At 43.3% G+C, this 21338-nt stretch overlaps 1 protein-coding gene across 3 annotated transcripts in view; it reads right to left on the bottom strand.

Moving 5' to 3' along the window:
• Slain2 (SLAIN motif family member 2) overlaps window positions 1–11850 on the bottom strand; it is a 51373-nt gene extending 39523 nt beyond the window's left edge. For 2 of the 3 annotated variants that reach the window (XM_051170489.1, XM_051170488.1), the window contains exon 1: window positions 11186–11850. In XM_051170489.1, the coding sequence (XP_051026446.1) occupies window positions 11186–11574 (389 nt within the window). In that variant the 5' untranslated portion in view covers window positions 11575–11850. The remainder of the gene's footprint in view (window positions 1–11185) is intronic. The other variant, XM_051170490.1, reaches the window with a different exon arrangement.
• Window positions 11851–21338: the final 9488 nt, after the last annotated feature.

The raw sequence follows: 21338 nt of genomic DNA, 5'->3' as shown, positions 1-21338 counted from the left end.
TAGCTGCCTAACAACAATGCAAAAGATCCAAGGAAATAGTTCAACCATTTTTTACAGCCTGCTATCCTTTCCTAAACTTTATATATACTATAAAACATAAAATGTAATTAAGCCCAATATTAGATTTAAAAATCACAACTCAAGCAAAAATATCATTAATGCATATATAGAGTATGCAGTCCCTTATGAACTTTTAGATTGAACACAGGACATTATCTATTATAATATTTGGCCTATTGACTAAAGGATATAAAAATATTTATAGTTACAGCTATGAGTTTAAATGAGTAGCACAGTATAAGCAAACTAACAAAGTTAGGGCAGAACAGTTTATGTCACTAAAGGCCATTAAGTTTCATGGTAAAATATATAATATATAATGAAAGTAATGCGTGAAGGACACAAAAGGATACAAAGAACCACAAACACACCCAGCAACACAAGCGGGGTGACTCAGGAAAAACACTGAAAGGAGTGAATCCCAAACTTTTAGCCATGGCACTGGATGTACACACTGCATTTCACAGCTCGCTTCAGTGCCCTTCCAGCACGGCATGGGTCTGAGAGAAACATGGCTGATATTCCTGAAGTGCCTTAAAGCTAAGGTGGGAATGAATCTCTTGAGTCTAGGTGTTTGTACTGCTGAGGAACAGAAGCTCCAGTGAGCCAGACCTAGAAGGCAGCACCAGGGAAGGTACTGCTTTTATAGATGAGGCGGGAGAAAGCGCTGCAGTCTCTACACCATCTCTGCAGTGTCACGGTAGCAAAGACAATCTTTATATACTGAACTAGCATAATTTTTCAACTGTGACAGTATTAGATAATAGTTACTAGGACCAGAAGTGGGACCCATCCATGCCACAGTGGGGATGTCAGGTCACATGTGGGCGTTTGTTCTCGCCTGCCATGTAGGCCCAGGGATTAAACTGAGGTCATCAGGTTTGGCAGTTAAGTGCCCTTACCTGCAAAGCTATCTCATCAGTCCCAGACCAGAAATTTTTAGTCCATAGAAAATGATCACAACCATATGCATATATATATGCACACACATAAAAATGTCTTCATATATACTGCACATGTGTAATATACACTGATTCTTCCAGAGAATCTTGGATTTTAGTGGCTAAAACAGGCTCTTACCTGTAGAAGTAATGGCAGTTGGTTTCTGGACAAAATGTCATAACCTTTAACAAATGATCTATCCCCTTTGAGTCCTAAATACTACTTCTATGTACCACTATTACCACTTTCAATGGTTTATCATCCAAGGTTGTTTTTAAAATTAGTATCCCTCTTATTGTTAATAAAATTTCTGTAAAAATACTATTTGTAAGAAGACATGAAAAGTATACTAGCATACCCAAGCAAGTTTTATTAGCACAGAAGCTGACCTCTGTCCTCTTAGGGACTGTTCTAACTTGGAGTTTCTAACTTGTGTTCTAAAATTAGCTTCCTGAATTAAAAAATTAAAATATTTACTCTGTGAAAATCATGAGCCATATAATAGGGAAGAAATCTAAAGATATATATATGTATGTATGTATTTAATAAGCATACTTAAATATTTAGCCTTAACAACAGTTTATTCTGATTAGATATTTGAAGTGCCCAAAGGAAATGCACCAATAATTTAAATATATGCCAGAATAGGAAGTGAAGGGAATCAGCATACTATACTCTGCTGAGAAAACTAAAGTCAGTATCAGAAACAGCTCAGATATTTTCTTCCTGAAGAAAATGAAGATTAGAGTAAGTAGACTCTAAAATGGTTAGAAACCACAAATCACTTGGCAATAGCAAAAAGCCTGAAAAATGCTCTCAAACCCAAAACTTTTTTTTTTTTTTTTACTATGATCTAAGGAGGGAAGTGAGAAATTTCTGTGCCATAAAACATCATTTCATGAACAAACTTTTAAGATATTTTATAAAATTGTCTTTGGGGTATTATTTATAAGGTGTATAGAAACAAATGAATTTTTTATAGACTTGGGCCTCACCCTGAGACATTTCATTAAAATTATCCCAAGGCCCTCCAAACATTCTTCTCAGCGCAGACACTGCAGGCATGGGACATGGAGGCTGTCCTGTAATACAGCACTAGACACTTCTCACCAATATGACATGGTGCAATTTATCAGGGCAACGGTTCTTAGCCTTGGGGGCTGATTCTGCCTCCAGGGGACATCTAAAAATGTCTTCAGACATTTGTTAATGTAATGAGCAGAGATCCTACAATACAAAGAACAGCCCCCACAATAAAGGATAATTTAGCTCAAATGACAAAGTTAGAACTCTTGTTTTAAGATTATCCTTACATAAGAGAGCTGATACCATCAAAATAGTATTTTAAAATAAAGTGGCTATTTTTAGAGGAAGAAAACAATCTTGAAACCAAAATAATCTGATTTTTTTCTTGGTGAATGGTAAGTGAACTTGATTTTTAACCTTTTGACTTGATAGTATAGTTTTCATACTACCTACTATGGTAGTGCTTTGCATGATACTGTTCCCCCACAGACTCATGCATTTGAGCATTTGGTCACTAGCTGCTAGTGTTTTCCGGAGAGGGCTAGGAGTTGTGGCCTTCCTTCATAGAAGTATGTCACTTGAGGTGGGCTCTGAAAGCTTAAGACCTTGCCCTACATGCAGTATGCTCTCAGCGTGGCTTTCTGTTCAAGATGTGAGCTCTCAGCATCCTGCTCCAGGCATCATGACTGCCTGCTGTCTCCACCCTGCCATTATGGACTTTAACCCTCTGCGACTACAACCTCATATGAATTCTTTGTGTAAACTGCCTTGGCTCGTGATGTTTTTATCGCCAACAACAGAGAAGTAACTAATACACCTACTTAAGAAGTTGCAATGAAATGGAATGACTATCCCTTTCTGTTGTTTCAGGCCACAAGAAGTAGGTAGTGTTTTCAGCTAATAAAGATAGCTGCAAGTTCTGCTCTCATCTACATTCTATTACCACACTTATCTTTCCCAAAGATATTTGTTAAGAACATTCCCATACTCAAAAAGTCTCTTCCTAGATTTCACCCACAATATGTTTCCCAACTCAATGATTTAGTTTAAAAAATTACTTACCTTTACTTGACACATTAACTATATTTTCAACTGTGTTTTCCATTTGCTCTGAAACTTCACTCCAACTAAATAGGTTTATAGGCCATTCCTCTATCTTATTCAAGTATTAATTCTTTTCCCTGTACTTTATGATTATGACAGAAAGACAAACTCTTCCATCTGAAAGGGTTTTTCTGTGTAGCCCTGGTTGTCCTGTAATTCATTCTATAAACTAGGCTGGCCTCAAACTCAGAGATCCCCTTGCCAGTGCCTCTCAAGTACTGGGATTAAAGACATGCGCCATCACACTTGGCTTATTCCCTTATTTAGACTTATTTTACATGTGAGTGTTCTGCCTACATATCCTGTGTCCGTGTACGTGCTTGGTGCTAAGGAGGTGAGAAGAGGGCACTGGACCGCCTAGAACTGGAGTTACAGGTGGTTGTGAGGCACCATGTGGGTCCTCTGTAAGAACAAGTGCTTTTAGCCACTGACTCTCTCTAGCCCCTGGGTTTTGTTTTTAATCCTCTTCAGATCTGCTTAAGACAAGGTTATCCAATGACAAACAGAAATTTCATAATGACAATCAACACACGGACCATTATCTTCCTATTAGAAGGAAAATGATACCCACGTGGATACCCACGTTCATGTTCTGAGATTACTAAAAGTAGCCCTTTCTAAAGCTACCACTGAGGTACTAATAAAGACACACCATCTTAAAAAACAAAACAAAAAAACATGAAAGCAACAACAACAACAACAAAACCACCCAACAATCTGACATCTAATTTCATAACGATTTAAAATTGTAATAGTGATTGGTACAAAATTCACTGGAAGGACCTCTTGATTATCCTGACAGATGCTCAACAGCCACTGTAACTGGCTGCTTTGTAAATTTGCAGACAAGTGAGCAGAAAGAACTCATGAGTAGCAGCAGAAGGCAGTGTGGGAGAGTTTTCCCTCCAGCAAATGACTTAGGAGCCCCTCATCATGCAAAGTTAAGTTTTAAGGAACACCCTGCTTCATCTTATTCCAGGCAGTTTCACAAATTTCATACAGACATTATAACGCTCTGCTACTGTGTCACATTTCATGGAGACTATCGTTTTAATCCTCCCCCAATATTTTTTATTTATTTAGTGAGAAAAATGCTCACTACATAACCATGGCTGGTCTAGAACTTGCTATTTACAGAGATTCATTCATAGAGATCCACCTGCCTCTGTATCTTGAGTGCTGGATTAAAGACATATACTGCCTCACCCAGCTATCGTCTTTTAAAGGTGCTAGTTTCCTCCATAATTTTATCTCCAAACAAAAGGTCTTAAGAGGATGTAAAGTGGAGTGAATGCAACAGAAAACACAACTTATACTGCTGAAAGCCTTCAAACTTTTCAGGCTTTTACATGTTCAATTTTGCTATTAACAATAACATAACAGAAACCAAGGTGCAGAATGTTTCAGCGAATACAACAACAACTACTACAAAAAAAGTATTATTTCATTTATTTACTTGTTAATTCTGGAACTTCATCACCAAAATGTCTCTTTTTTAAAAAGTCACATTATTTACATAGAGTTATAGATTTTTCCTAGTAATCGGGCAAGGAGGCAGGGTCCGGATGAGTGTACATGGTGCAGATGGAGCCCTCTAGGGTGTGCTGGCGCATGCCTTTAATCCTAGCAGAGGCAGGCGGATTTCTGTGAGTTTGAGGCCAAGCTGGTCTATAAATTGAATCCAGGACAGACAGGGCTACACAGGGAAACCCTGCCTCAAACCCTCACCCCAAAATCTCCTTTACATTATATATATATAAAACCTGTTTAACTTTATGCCTAGTTTTTAGAGATGACATCTAAAACAAATCTAAAACCCAAGCCTTCTTCCCCTACATATCTATAACTAAATAAATCAAGGCCACCTATTTTCCACAGATGGCGCTCAGGCTTGATGTAAGTCTCAACTTCTTCCTACCTATCAGCTAGGTCATGTGACTTTGGGTGCAGCTTCCTTTAATATTAGAAGAATGACATACACAAGTCATAAAACAGATTAAACTTTGAAACCACAATGTTAAATGAAAACAGAAGGACAAGTGCACCTTGATTGTGCCCTTATTTACTTCTCTCAAACAACTTTAGGGGAAAAGAACTTTGCTGCTTCATTTTATTCCAGGCAGTTTACAGCTTTCCAGTTAAAGACAAATAACCCAATTAGAAAGTGGGCGAGCAGAGCCAGGATATAGCTCAGTCAGTGCTCACCTTCATACCCAAGGCACTAGGTTTAATCTAGTACTGGGGAAAAAATGTACAAAAGGTTTGATTAGGTGTTTTTCCAAAAAGAATTATGACAAATGGCCAAGAAATACAGGGAAAGAATGCTTAACATCATTAAGCACTAGAGAAATGAAAATCAGAACCAAATTGATAGTAATTTTATAAATTCATTTTTTAAATTTATAACATTTATAATTTAAAGGATGGACCTAACAAGTGCTGACGAGGGAGACTCAGAACCCTCATACGTTGCCTGTGATAGAAGTGGTGCAGCTACTGTGAAAAACAATTTGCAGTTTCTCAAAAAAAAAAAAAAAGCATGGTGATGCCATTTGGAGTAACTTCACTCATAGGCACATACCCAAGTAGGGGGGGAAAAAAGAAAACATATGTTCACCCAAAAATGTGTAAATAAATGTCATAGCAGCATTATTTATAATAGCCAAATGGTGGAAACAATCTAAATGCCCACCCAACAATGAATGGATACACAAAATCTGGTAAAGCCACACAATGGAATATTGTTCAGGCACATATAAAAAAGATAAGACAAAGGTAATATTCTGACACACTCTACAACATGGACAAACCTTGAAAGAATTATGCTGGATGAGAGATAGACACAAATGCCATGTGCTACAGAATTTCGTTTTCATGAAGTGGGTAATCTGATAGGCAAAGCAGATAAATGGAACAAGGAAGGGGGGAAAATAGAGTATCCACTGAGTGATGATGAGGAAAATGTGGCCTTACACAGAGGTAAGAGCTGCACAACTTGGTCTATATTAAAATTACTCTTTTGTAGGCCTTAAAACATGCCTTACAGGGCTGGAGAGATGGCTCAGTGGGTAAAGACGCCTACCACCAAGCCTTCCTACCTGAGTTCAATCCCTGGGACCCACGTGGCAGGAGTAGAAACAACTCTTGGAATTTGTACTATAATCTCCATATGCCCACTTGTGTAATGATTCCCACAATGAGTAAATAAATCAATTTAAGACTAAAACATAGATAATAAAAATGTGTGTTAATTAAGTGTATCATATATCATAAAATTATAGTTCAACAATGCAAAGCTTAAGAAAAGAATTACAGGAACATCAGTAGAAAGAAGCAACAGTCCTAACCACAAATAAAATAAGCCCTGACACTGAATATCTAAGACAGAATTATTTCTGTCATCAGTTTGTTTGCATGGACAAGGAAGAACATTCTTCAAAGAGAATCAATGCTCAAAGAAACAAAGTGAACTATTAAGCCAAATGTAGTTAAAACAGGCTCAGCTCTATCCCGCTAAACCATGAAAAAAAACAAAAACAAAAACTTTATTATAAAACCACTGTGGAGCTGGGCATGGTGGCGCATGTCTGTGATCCCAGCACTCTGGGAGACAGATTGCTATGAGCTCGATCCCAGCCTGGTCTACAAAGTGAGTCTAGGACAGTCAAGGCTACACAAGGAAACCCTGTCTTGAAAAAAACAAAAAACAAAATGAAACGAAAAACCCCAAAACCCACCGCAGATCAGAAATGTGGAGGAAAGGTTATGACTAAAGATGGTAATTCCTAAAGAGAATAACAAGCAACATCTAGAAACCCCAAAGCAAACTAAAAATAAGATTAAACAAACCAAATTCATCCCAACTTCTACCTTGAGAGAGTGACTTCACTGCAAGTAAGAGCCATGCAGGCTCACTGCAGCTTAATTACACTGTAGCATTTGCCAAAATCTTTCAGAATATCCACACAGAACAAAGGTCTTATGGATCTGACAATAGAAACAACTAATAGCTGGTGAATAACCATGATGGTTGTTAATGGGCTGGTATTACTGGAGGAAATCAGGCTGAGCTGCATACTTCAGAGTAATTTATCTGTCACTTAAATTTTTTGTCAACAACCTGAACAAATGGGGCTAGAGAGATAGTTAAAAGCACTGGCTGTTCTTCCAGAGGACTGAGTTCCATTCCCAGCACCCTATGGCAGCTCACAGCTGTTTGTAACTCCATTCCCAGGGGATCTAACAACCCTCACACAGATACGTATGCAGACAAAACACCAATATGCGTAAACACACACACACACAACAACCAGAAGATCGTCAACGTCTGTCTACCAAATATAAAGATACAAAGAGATACTAGAGAACAAGCAGTAAATGCCTTGTCTTTACACTCAAAAAATGTATTACACACACACACGCACACTCACACAAATTAGGGAGACAGTTTAATGTAATTTAATAAAAAATACATGGTGGAGAAGTTCATACCACCAGCACTTATTAAATTTTGTAACAGAAGCTGAAACTTAATGACTTATAGTTTAAAATGCGATAGCAGGGCTTAGTGTACATTTGAAATCCCAATACTTGGAAGGCAGAGGACTGTCTTGAGTTCAAGGCAGTCTGGACTATGTAGTAAGATCCAGTGGAGCCGGGGCTACAGGATGAAACCACCTCTAAATTAATTCATCAACGAATCAATAGTGTTTAATTACTTTTCTTTCTTTTTTGTTTTTCTGAGACAGGGTTTCTTTGCTCAGCCCTGGCTGTCCTTGAACTTTCTGAGATCCTCCTGCTTCTGCCTCCCCAGGACTGGGATTAAAAGCATGTACCACCACTGCCCAGGCATTAATACGTTTTAAGTTACTGTTTTGAAAATAGCTTTTAGTTCAAGAGAAGCACACATACACACACACTAGTCACCTTAAAAGTGTGAATACAGTTCTGGATACCATATCTAATAATGAGCGACTAGAGTAAATTAAGAACGAGTTAAGCCGGGCGTGGTGGCACACACACTTTTAATACCAGCACTTGGGAGGAAGAGGCAGGAGCATCTCTGTGAGTTCAAGGACAGCCTGGTCTACAAGTCAAGTCATGCCTTTGATCCTAGCATTTGGTAAACAGAGGCAGGCAGAGCTCTAATTTGAGGCCAGCTTGGCTTATATAGTTCCAGGACAGCCAAAGCTACATTGTAAGGCCCTGTCTCAGTACTTTACTATGATTAATTGAAGGTATAGAGAATTATATTAACTAAGAAATTATTCAGTAAACTGAAATTTTCTCTAAAGAAAATGTTCAGCATACAGTGGGAAAGGGGATCCAGGAATTCACTAGTACTCTTCAAATACATAAAAGGGCAGTTCGTGTAGGAAAGCTTATGTTGTATTTGGAAAATGCAAAACACAGTGGAAATATCATGAGCTTTAATGTATGAAGAACTGGGTTCTCATCTTAGTGTCATCATTCACTGTGTGTTATTCGATGCCAAGATAAAGTTTCCTTACACTGAAATTGATACCTACCTTATAAATATATAAAAGTTAAATCTAATTAAATGCAAAACGTTTTAACTGCCCCTAGCATTCCCTAATACACTACAATACATAATCATCGCTTTCTCTTTCCTAGACTTTTCTGAGTTATTCAAGAACAAAGTTTTTCAGAATGAAAGTTGCAACCCATCTGGAAGTCAAGCTGATAGTGGCTAGCATTTTCCCCTTAATGAAACACCGCAGAATAGAAAGCATTAAAGTGTACCACTCACAGTAAGGTGTCCACTGTCATTCACATACAGGTGTGTGCTAGGCTGTACACTTTGTATCACGAAGCTGGGCCCTCAGAGCTGTCCACTATTACCACCTACGTGTGTTCTGTGAGATGGTAACTAGCTCCTTGGGAACTCAACTAAGTTTAGGAAACAACCATAATAATCCCTGGAGACTTATTATGCCAGTACCCATATCTGCTTGTCAAAAAAGACTCCAGAACCTGGTTCTTTTCCACATTCTTCTGCATTTTGTGGCATATGTGCTAGATGAAAATGATGTGCGACAGAAACAAGCTATGGAAGGCAGGTTTTGAACTTGCTGGCAAAGCAAACCACTACTACAGCAGCCACGCCCTCTTACTCAGACACACCCAAGGTAGTTTAACTATGATTTCTTTATCTAACTCTCCCCTGACCTATCATGGTTAAGATCAAATCCAGGGCCGGATTTTAACTCACAAAATTCTTTTCAGGAGAAAGCATAAGATATCTATAGCACCAAGACACTGAAACCAGATAAAAAAAAAAAAAACACAGTAAGCAGGAATCACGTCCTCAAAACAAACTCCTGGCATGCTTATCTAATAAGGATAATTGCTTTAACTTGACAAACACGTGCTCAGAAATCAAAGCAGCTAAAGATGTGCTTAGTGGAGTCACCGTGCTCCACCAACACACCTAAGATGGGCTGATGAGTGCAGCTCGTCCTCACTATCAGGAGCATTGCTTCCCTCATCGTTTGGAAGAGAGATGACGGTATTTGGGTGACTCTGGATTCTCTGAAGGTGCATACAGACACAGGATTCCTTCAGGACAGTGAGCTGACACTACCACACTCAGTTCTAATAATACTTGCTCTCACTTGGTAATACCGTAAGAAAGGCTACCTCTTGTCATCCATCCTGTCCTAGAGTTACTTATTCTTGTTGTCGCAACATGAAATGTTTCCAGCTCCCACTCTTGGCCACCTGCCTCCCTTCTCCTGAGGGTTGCCCCATTATTTGGACCAATGAGCTAGCCTGTGCGCTGCTGTCAGGCCTGGGCTCTGCACCTCTCCTGAGCACCTCACTGTACACATCCTATCTTGTTTACCCGCCTAAGTGCCACCGCCTCTCACACAGGCATCGACACTTAAGAATCTTGAGAATCTCTCATTGAACTCACTACGTAGTGTTGACTTAAATAACCAGGCTGAAGGGTAATAGTACCCAGGCCTGCAGAGTGTATCGTACGCCAAACCTGGGGCTGAAAGCACACGCGGATAATCCACACATGTTAAGAACGATCATTTTCCTCTGAGGAAAAAAGTGAAGCTCAAAGTAACTTCTCCAAGGTCATAAGCCTTTAAGTGGCAAACCTAGGGCCTGCATGCAGGGAGAGCTCAGACTTCTGCCAAGTTGAATCCTGGATACCAGTCCATGTGGGATTCGGACTTCACAGAAGTTTTAGTATCAACAGCATAAACGTTCTTAGCAAGACTTCAAAACGGATGAATTATGAGGATAACTTCCCGCAGATGTTTTTAAGTCAAAACTCGAGGGAAGGCTTATCTCATGTCCTCTCTATTTAGTGAAAGTGCGACTTAAAGGTGTGGGGTCACAAGCTCATCAAGAGGTGCCTTATGACAATTACAGCTTTGGTTTAAAATGTTTAAATCGGTCTCTCTCTGCCTCTAGGATGTCGGGGAAATGATAGTTAGCTTTGATAACTACCGTTTCACGGCTTCAGAATTATGTCAGACCCAATTCTTGTTCTCAAAAATAAAATTCAGGGTTCCTGTTCCACCGCCGACTTCACACACACAAAGCGGCCCCATCCCTTCCCAGCCTGCCCTCCTCACACAAAGCAAGCTTTAGCCCCTACTACCCAAAGGGGAGTGTCGTTCACCCGGCCTCCCCACAAACATACCCATCTCAGTCTAGTCCAAAACACTGACTGCCACTCTGTATGTCCCAGTACCTCATGAAGCAGACCCCTCCCTATATCCCAAACGCCCAGAACACCATCGGAAAGCCGGTTTTTCACACAAAGCACGATCCCTTCCTACGAAGCAGTTTGCTACCTGAGTGCTCTGAGCGTGCGGGCCCACAAGGGCTGTGCCAAGTCACAAATCCCATCTCGGTCCCGTTGGGTCCAGCGCCCAGAGGTTCCACGACCCGGAGACGAACTAGCCACAGACCCGTTTCCAAGGCACGCCTCGAACCCCCAACTCCAGCCGACCTCTGCCCGCAGCAGAAGCGGGCAAAGCCAGTGTCCCCGGCCCGGCGCCCCCGCGCTCACCAGCTCTCCTCTTCCTCCTCCCAGCCTGACAGTCGCTCCAGCTCGTCGGGCCGCAGCGGCTCGACCTCGTCCAGCAAGCCGCCCTCGCCTGCCGCCAGCAACGAGGTGGCGTCCCGCAGGTCCTCGCTGCTGCTCCGCCGCGGGCCCGAGCCCGCCCCGCCGCCGGCCTTGGCTCCCAGGCCCAGCGGGAAGCCCCGAGGGGACGCCGCGCCCGAGCAAGGGGTGGACACACCGATCCGAGCGGGGCTGCCGGGCCCGAGTTGGCCTGCGCCCTGCACGGCTCCCGAGCGGCTCCTGAGCTGCTCGTTCTGCTTCTCCAGCTTCTTCACCAGCTCCTGCAGCTTCCGCACCTCCTGGTCCGCGTTCACATTGGAGTTAACGTCCTCCATGCCGGCCGCGCCGCCCGCTCCGACTCCCAAGCCGCAGGGGAAGCGCGGGTGGGGGGTTGGGGGGGGAGAGAGGCGTTACCGCCGCGGCTCACACTAGCCGAGGCGCCGGCATAGAGCAGGGCCAGGCCCCACCGCCAGGGTCCCCCCGGCTCGGGTTGCGAAGCGCCGCTGGCCCCAGCCAAGCCGCCTCATCTGCGCCGGCTCCGCGACTGGGGGAGGCGGCGCCAATATCCGGCCTCAGCCGCCATCTTCCCTCCGTCCCTCCGCCCCCTGCCGGCCAGCCCGGTCGGTGACCTCAGAGCGTCGGGCGGGGGGGAGAGGACGTGGCCGCCCGCGGGCTGAAAGGACAGGGAGCCTGGCTCGCGGTGGGGCGGGGCCTGGGGGCGGAGTCACCGTTGTGGGCGGGGCCCTAGCCGGAAGGGGTGTGGTGGGCGCCGGCGGAGGTGGGCCGGGCTAGTTCTGGAGTCCTGCCCTGGCCGCCTGCGGTACCCTAAAAGCTAGTCTCGGGCGGGACTGAGACAGAAAACCGGGCTCGGGCTCCCGCTCGGGATCGGGTTCGGCCCCGCCCTAGGCGTCTGTGGTGAGGGGCGGGTGCTGACATTCGCGGACCTGCGGCCACGCCTAGTCGCATGGACAGTTCGCTTGGTTTGTTTGGCAGTACTGAGCCGGTTCTTACTTGAAACCGGAGACTGTCGGAGCTGGCAGCGGCCCCGGGGACCATCTGTGGCCCGTTCCTTCCGCTGAAAATGAGAACCCGAATCCCAAATGGTTGAGAGCTCGAAGGTCAAAATAATAACCGTAATTTGTTGAGTGCTTACTCACCGGGCCAGACAGTACGCTAAGCACTTTTAAGGCATTGTCTCATCCGTTAAAACACGTGGTGCTAGAGGGTGTTTTGTTGGTTTAAGGTTTTCAGCTCAGAGACAGAAGCGGGCAATGGAAAACACTTCTGTGCTCATCTTTCAACGGTAATTAATGCGCATTGAATTTCTTGGATCCTCCCTTCTCCCCAAAAGACTTTTTAATAGTATGTCTTTTTTTTTTTTTTCTGGGCAAGGTTTCTCTGTAGACCAAGCTGGCCTTGGACATACAAGAGGTCCGCTAGCTTCTGGCTTCCAAGTGTTGGGTTTTAAAGGCGTGTGCCCCTTGGTTGTTGTTGTTTTTGTTTTAAGTTGTACGCCACCCATTGACCGATAATAGTGAATGTTGAGGGATGAATAAATGTAAAACTCTGCCCCGAGTGGCATCTATTAATAATGTGGACTGGTGGCAGCAACTGCAAACAAAATTTAATTGCTTTGCTTCTGTCATGTTTGCTCACTGGTCCACAGTTGTCAATTATGACCTACTTGGCTTACCTATACAGAAAGGAGCTAACCGCGCCTGATCTCTCCGTTTAGCTGGTATTTGCGATTGACTCCAGTTGTCTCCTTCAACCTAAGCTAACATGGAACCAGTCTTATTACTCCTGGGTGTGGACCCATCTGACGACTTAAACCCTTCTGCCTTTCTGTGCTGTTCCTTGCCTAGAACAATCCACCTACCACATTTGATTCCTTCTCATAAAAACCTATGGTCACCCCCAACCCCGGAAGGAGTTACTCTCTTTGCTCTGCCATCACCTCAATAGTTGACTACAGATAATTGTATTTTTTAGTTGAATTTTTTCCTAGCAAGTCTTTGATTTTTACCTGTATAGCTGATTATAAGGAATCATTCAATTTCCCTTGCCATGTGGCTGACAGTGCACATTCAGTGTCTGTTGTGCTAAGATTAAATGGAAGTTTTGAGAGGCCAAGTCCCAGACAGACAGCAAAATTTAATACTTTTTGAGTATGCTAAAGTTTGCTGTTAAGTATAAGTATTTTCCTAACTATGTAGACCTATTTAAAAGGATGCCTTTGCTTGCTACCAGAAGTTTGTGAAACAAAAGTATTATCTGTATGATGCACATTAAATGCTACGGCTATCCCTGACATACCTGAACTCATTGCTGGACTACCCACATCACAGTAATTCATTTACATTAACAGTTTGTGACATGGAATCCCAACTAGCCAGTTTATAGCAAACTCTTTAAATATATTCCTTGAAAAGTTCAGTTACTGTTAGGAAGTTAGCATCAATGAGTATTCTTTTTTTTTAAAATAAGAAAATATCCAGATGCTTTATTCCAAACATTAACTTGCTCCAGATCCCTTTTGGATATGGTGTCTCCTATGTGCAATTCCAGCATCAATCAGTACTCTTAAGAGGAGGGCCTGATGGAATGCGGAATAATTACGTGTGGATCGGGAGATCTGCTGGCAGGTTCTCCTCATACCATCAATGTGGTCCTTGAACTTTATTTCTCTCCCTATCATCTGGGCCTTGTCTTTTGTGAGAAGGTGTAAATTGGGTGGTTTCTAACACCGAATCTATTACCAAGAAGTAAAGGATTCTGGTGAATCATCATGGTTATAAAACATAACTAAGATTATGCTTATACACAGAAATTCATAGAAAATGTACTTAGATTTTTAAATTCAGTTGCCTTACCACACCTTGGTTTTTAATTCAGTAAATATTAACTGTGTAATATATGGTAGGCACTGTTGTGGGCATAACGGTTAATAGACTAGCCTTAAACTCATTAGGAGTCTGGAATAAACCCTGAACTCCTGATCCTTCTGATGCTACTTATAATAATCTTTGTATGCCAGAAACTGAAATTAGTTGGGCATGGTGATATGTACCTTAATACTAGCACTCAGGAGGCAGAAATAGAAGGATCTCTAGGAGTTTGAGACCAGCCGGATCTATATAGCAAGTTCCAAGACAGCCAAGACTACAGAGAGAGACCTTGTTTCAAAACAACAGCAAACTAAAGTTACAATTTATGCAGGCAAATATATACCACTACCACACAGATGCATGTGTGAGCCCAAGCCACCCCACCAGGGGTTAGTGGGCAATGTGTGGGGGCCTGAGACTGTCGGAAGTAGTCCCCGCTCCCCATATTAGGGGACCCACAAGGAGACTGTGCTGCCTGTCGACTGCGTCTGAGCAGAAGGTCTAGGTCCTCCCCATCCATGGTCCTAGGTTGGTGCATCAGTCTCTGCAGTACCCAGCTCCTCTGCTGACTTTGTTGGCTCCATTGGTCACCTTATGGAGCTCCTTCCTGTCCCTTCCAGGTCCTTCCATCTCCTAACTCTTCCATAAGCCTCTCTGAGCTTCACCCCAGAGTGTGGCTGTGTGGCTCTGCATCTGCTTAGACCTCCTCCTGAGTGGAACCTTTCAAAGGACCTCTATGGTAGGTCTTCAACTCCTTCCGTTTGCCTATTCTACTTGTCCTTCTGCGGGAGAATTAGATAGCTCTCTTTTTAAGTTAAGGATAAAAACTGTGTGGTAAATCCCTACTGGTCATGTTCTTTGACCCACCAAAGCCATTCCTCACGCACGCCATGCTGCCCTTGCATTCAGAATAGGTTTTACGTACTTCCCAGCAGTTGAAGTGCTAGGGCTCTAGTTCAAATTGCCCTTTTCCCCTCTGGTTTCCTCCCTTCTCTCATGATGGGCAATCCCCTTTGCTACTTGTGGATACACAGTAGCCTTGTGGATACACAGTAGCCAGAAGGTCCTTCCTACAAGTCATGTGGCTATCACAAGGGCTCCCCAGAAGGCTTCCCAACATACTCACTCCCAAGTCCTTTTGCTGGCCCACTTGGCTTTGGACACTTGGTAACTTCTACAAGTAGCTCTTCTTGTACCACCACTCAGTCCATCCTCCCTTCTGCTCTCTCTACCCACACCAACCTTCAAAAAAAAAACCAAGCACGTTTCTATTGCCAGGGCTTTGTACCTGCTGTAGCTACATCTAGCTAGGATCTTTGGGTCATCCAGAAGGTTACATGACTGACACTTATATTTAGGCTCATGTGTCATCTAGGTCATTATTGCTGCCCCACAAATAGAGTCCTTATCACTGTTGATCTTGGGTGTTTTTGTTTTTCCTTGCTCAGATACAATTTTGCCATTGTATGTCTCTTCCCCGTAAAATGTGAACTGCAGAAATGCCCCCCCCCCCCGCCACTGCACTTGTAGTCCATAGAACAGTGCCTGGTATATACTAAGTGCCCAATAAATATTTGTCAAATGAATACATTTAGGTCAAGTGAAGCCTCCTGAAATAGGATTTCAGGTGGATATGTTGGTTGTGTCTCCAAACTTTAAACTAGAAATCCCTAATCATTTTGAACAGTTTTTTTTTTTTTTTTTTTTTTTTTTTTTTTAGTCTACATTTTCCTCTTCCAAAAGAGCAGCATGCCATACCACATATGTCATCTTTAAAACTAAGCCATCTTCCACCTCCTAAGAGCCGGCAGCCCTGCAGAATTGCTGAGGGTCGCCTTGGGTTCTCCCTGAGAAGAAGTGGAGCTAAAACAATTTTCTTTCCATCTGAAACATTGCAACAACCTTCCTCTTTCAGATTGCAACAGTCCTCGCTGGTGACTCAGAAGTGCTGGTGCAAGTCTAAGGTCACTTCTCAAAAGCAGAGTCTTCTGTCCCCAAAGACTAGCCTCAAATTTGCTGTATCGCTCACTGTGGGTGGCCATGAATTCCTAGTCCTCCTCCCTCCACACCCTGAGTGCTGGGATTATAGGTGTTCAACACTGTGCCCAGGTTTACATGGGTGCTGGGGATGGAATCCAGGGCTTCACACGCCTGCTAGGTAAGCTCTCTAACAACTTAGCCGTACCCCCAGCCACAAACTCCATCTTCAAGTGACTCTCGAGCTAGTAGGTGCCTGACATATGGACCACAGCATTCCCAACTTGCTTTCCAAGTGTCACCTCCCGTGACAAGCTGGCTTTGTTTCGGGATGAAGGAGTTGCTGTTTTCTAAGTAGGTGTAGCCCTTTCTCTGACTTGCTCCTACTTGCATGTTTGCTCCACTGAAATCCATGGGAATCATTACAAACCTCGACAGATATGCAGAGTGAAATAAATCCATGACTCGGCAGCTTAAAGGCATTTAGCAGTCCTAAATCAAGGTATGTAGTGTGGGGCACATACCCCAAAGCAATCCAGAAACTACTATGTACTTAGAAAAATATCTGTGTTGTTTTAAAAACAAGGGAGGCAGAGGCAGGTAGAGCTCTCAGTTCAAGGCCAGCCAGGGCTACATAAGATCCTGTCTCAGAAAACAAAACCCTTGTAAGTTCTTTGGCACAGCCTGCACTATCTGGGCATTCCACTCTATCTGCATTGCACACACATGGTCAGTCATTTCCTCCTGGCCTCTCACATCTGTCCCTCACCAGTGTCCTTCCTCCAGATGGCCCTCCCTTTGGGCATCAGACCTCTTTGGGAATATATGTTTAAAAAAAGAATCCAGGAGCATTTCTTTGCTTGCTTGTTTGTTTATGTGTTTTAAGACAGGGTTTTACTGTGTGTCCCTAACTAGCCTGGAGCTGTTTGTTATTTTTCTTTCTTTTTCTCTTTATTTATGTGTTTTGAGACAGGGGTTTTACTGTGTGGTCCTAACTAGCCTGGAACTGTTTTTGCACACCAACTAGCCTTGAACACACAGAAATCTGCCAGCGTCTGCCTCCAGAGTGCTGGGATTAAAGGCGTGCACACACCCACTGGCACCGGCACCACCACACCTAGCCTCCAGGTTCTTTTAGAGTCTCCCTATCCACACCTGGCAGGCCCAGAACTCAATATATAGATCAGACTGGCTTTGAGCTCAAAGAAATATGTTTTCTTTTGCCTCTTGGGTGCTGGAATTAAATGTCTGAACTGCCATGTCTGCCCAGAATTCTAGGAACTTTCAAAGTTAGTTGTAATGAGAGTTTCGTGGTTGAAATCTTGGGCCCTAAATGAGGAGGACAAAAAATGTGAATCTGAATTTTTCCTGTGAGCATCAGTCAGGTCTTATGGTTATGGGGTACCTCAAAAGTGTCCATAATGGCATGTATCACCTATGGATGGGGTACCTCAAAAGTGTCCATAATGGCATGTATCACACACCTATGGATGGGGTACCTCAAAAGTGTCCATGATGGCATCTATCATACACCATGTATGACACACCTATGGATGGTCTCTGGCCAAATATCCCCTATTACACTTGGGGTGGGGATGGGTTGGTGAGGAGAGACACACATGCATTATATTAATGAGGGAGTAGGAAGTCTGATCAAAGCAGATGTGAGAATGTTCTTGACTGGGAAAGCTGATGTCTTCACTGGGAATGAAACCTTATCACCTGTCCACCCAACTTTTAGCAGCAAATGGAAAGACAAGAACTATTGAATAACTGTTGAGTAGCATTCATGCTTCCTCCTTTGTTTAGGTAGCTGTGTTTCAGTATGCCAATATGTGTGGAAATGCACTGAACTAAATATTCTAGACATTCTAAGGAACTATGAAAATGGGAGAAACTTGTGAGGAGTTAGCTGATCTCCAAGGGTAAGGTAAATCCCAGAAATCTGACGTAGGATTTAAAATATAAAACCGGACTTTGGTTCAGGGATGTGATGGATCCATCATAAAAATTAAGGAAGACACAGATTTCTCAAGAAGCCATAGTAGTTAGCGACAGAGCTGGATATGAAATCAGTGGTTTGACTCCCAAATCCACACTCACAGTCCCCAGTGCCCAATATCCCTGATGCGTTTACCATTCTTTTACTTAGAAGAGCACTCATAGTTCCATTACTGTTTGATGTGGGCTTTGGGGACAATGTTGAGAACTTAAGAGTTAATAACTCTGTAATATCCCAAAACTCAGGCTTCTTGCTCCAAGAGCAAGCTTGCCAAGTTTGACTGATCAACACCTCTAACACTGTAACAATCAGAACCTTCGAGAGAGGAAGGCCATCCCTCTGTCTCTTGCTCAGGAGACTTCCTAGAGACCATTGCCTGGGGCTGCATTCTAGGCACCTGCAAGATGGGGGAAGGCTGGACAACTGAGCCTTGGTTTGCTGAAACGAAGCTTTGACATCAGTTCCTCGCTGGAAAGGCTAGTGAGTGGGGCCAACTTGTAATGAGTTTATTGGACAGATATTACCCAGCAGCAACAGCATTTCACTCAACCAATAAGAAAAGAGATGGGAAAGTCCGAGGTCTATAGACCAGAAGATAAAAGTGTGAATAGATCCTGGGTTGAGACATAAGCAGATAGCAAAAGCCAAAGGCTAGCACCAGGGGTGGATGTGGTGAGGAATGTCATGATTCAATACTAGGTAACAATTAAGTCTTGGTGAATGCCAAAGCCAAGTGGTTACAGTCAACTGTCTGTTGTAGAAAGAATTGTGGAAGAGGCAGTTTCTTTTAAGGAGTCAGGGATGCTGTCTCCTGGCAAGCTGGTTCCTAGCACAGGGATAAATTAGTAGCTGGAGTAAGGCCCAACCATCTGCAAAACTGTCTGGGTCCAAATATTCCCACCCTCCCTACCTCCCAGGAAACAGGGAGCCTTCACATCTGCACTCTGTTCTGGAGAAATGAGGGTGTTGGGCAGGGCAGGGAAGACACAAATTGTAGGCTGTGGCGTAGGTGGATCCCCTTTTATGAGTGAGTGCTTTACTTCAGGTGGGCTACCTAACGTAGCATCCAAACAGATCTGTTAGTTGGTCCAGCAGCCTACCAGTACAGCTGAAGAACTTGATTTCTTTTTATCTCACAGGATACTTCTGAATCTTTGAGCTTTTTCCACTGGCCTGTTTTCCCAGCCAGGGCCAGGAAGCCAAGTATCTACTCAGCCTTAAGTCAGACCCAGCTCTCAGCAGCTCTGCCTTAAGAATCCCCTGGGTCTGAGTTTCAGACCCAGATCTTGATGTGTAGACAGCTCTTGAATCAAGCGCCAACATGTCATATGCACTGGGAGCGGGTTTGTCATGGTGGCTACTGTGAGTGTTCTAGCAGGGAGGGGGCCATACACCACAGGAGAACTGGAGATGTGTGTCTTGCTTTCAGAAGATGGAATTGCTATGTGGAGAGGCATTGAATCCCCCCCATCCTCCCCAAGAGGCAGAATAAAGATGCCTTTCTCTTTCTGCACCCAGTACAACATCGTAGTATTGCACAAGGTCCTTCTGAAAGGGGCATGGCCTGTCAGAGTCTAGGCAAAGCGGGGCCACATAACATCTCCTCCTCCTCCCAGGCAAAAGGCTAACAGAGGCTGCTAGCCCATGCAGAACAATGTGATTGCAGCTCTTCCGTATGGCTGTAGCAACGGGCTTGACTCTGAATATTATATTTGGGCAAGAACATGAAACATCCTTGCCAGGACCACATTTGGGATTGGTGCTATGAGAAAACTTTGGCAGAGCTTCTCACGAGGATCCGAAATGATGTGCGGCTGTAAGGAAATTGTGAGTGTAAGGAAATTTAAAGGCTCAAGGCCCAGAAAGCCTTGCTGTTAATGGAAAACAATAAACCTCACATGTTTTCCTTGGAATTTCTTACAGTTTGTCTTATCATTTTAATATTTTTACACCCAGCTCTTCACTATACCTTTTTCTGTATATGTGTTACATGAGGCATTAAATGGACACTGCTTAGGGATACTGCATATTATTTTTTTGTTTTTGGTTTGTTTTTTCAAGACAGGGTTTCTCTGTGTAGCCTTGACTGTCCTATACTCACCTTGTAGACCAGGCTGGCCTCGAACTCACAGTGTTCCGTCTGCCTCTGCCTCCCGAGTGCTGGGATTAAAGGAGTGCACCACCATACCTGGCAATACATATTCTAAATCAACCTGTTTATTCATTTCATGCTCAGTTATTACTTAGTTCAAGGTTTATACAGTCTTCTGAATCAGAGATGATAAAGGTTCTAAGATTATGTTTCTTCATCTCATTGAGCCGATGTCCATTTAGGAAGATACATGCAGAATGTTTTTACATACAAACAAATGTGAAAAGTGACATATAAGTAACATAAACAAGAAAAACTGCAGGCTTTATTTGCGGGGGAAGGAGACTTTATGGGAATAGAAACCAATTTCTTTTGCCTGAAATTTAAGAGTTTTCCTCAAAGTATGATCTAAAATTGGCCCATAGGAAGAACTGATCATAACCATCATTTAACTATAATGAACAGAAAATCTCCTTAGTCATCTCAGTTTACAAAGAAATAGTAACACACACCTTTACTCCCCACACTTGGGAGGCAGAGGCAAGCAGATCTCAGTGAGTTCAAAGTCAGCCCGGTTACAAAGCAAAGCCAAGTCCAGGCAAAGCAGTGAGACCCTATCTTGAAAAGCAAGGAAAAAACAAAAGGCCGCATAGTGAAATTCTCTCAAATAAAGGAGGACAAATGAGTTATTCATAAAGTTGAAGTCCAAGACTTCATTCAAAACATAGATTATCAGATATAAATGGTCTAAACTCAGGCTATTATTTTCCAAGCATTCTCTTAATATCAAAAGAGAGCTGGCAGCACAAAGGCCATCAGTGTTAGCTACTAGTGAAGAGGCCACACAAGCGAGGAAGGCCTGTGTCTCGGTAGGAAAAGGGACTCGTGGGCATCTTTTTTAAGTGTTGTACCTCTGAAGGGAAAGGTATCCTGGCATTTGGGAGCCAAGGAATACCACAAAATCACACTGCACAAGAAACTTCACACAAGAGATTTATTGGGAGGGAAAATCCCGGGGGGGGGGGTGGCTGCCTCTGCTCTGGTGAGAAACAGCAGGGAACTGAGCAGACACAGGCCATATATAGGGTTTATGGGGGATGGGAGCTTTCCAGGGTGGAGATATGTAGGATCTCAAGACCT

This window comes from Acomys russatus, chromosome 28, assembly GCF_903995435.1.
Source record: "Acomys russatus chromosome 28, mAcoRus1.1, whole genome shotgun sequence".
NCBI lineage: Eukaryota > Metazoa > Chordata > Mammalia > Rodentia > Muridae > Acomys > Acomys russatus.
Note: the sequence above shows the minus strand (reverse complement) of the source record. Positions and strands in the feature narration are given on the sequence as shown.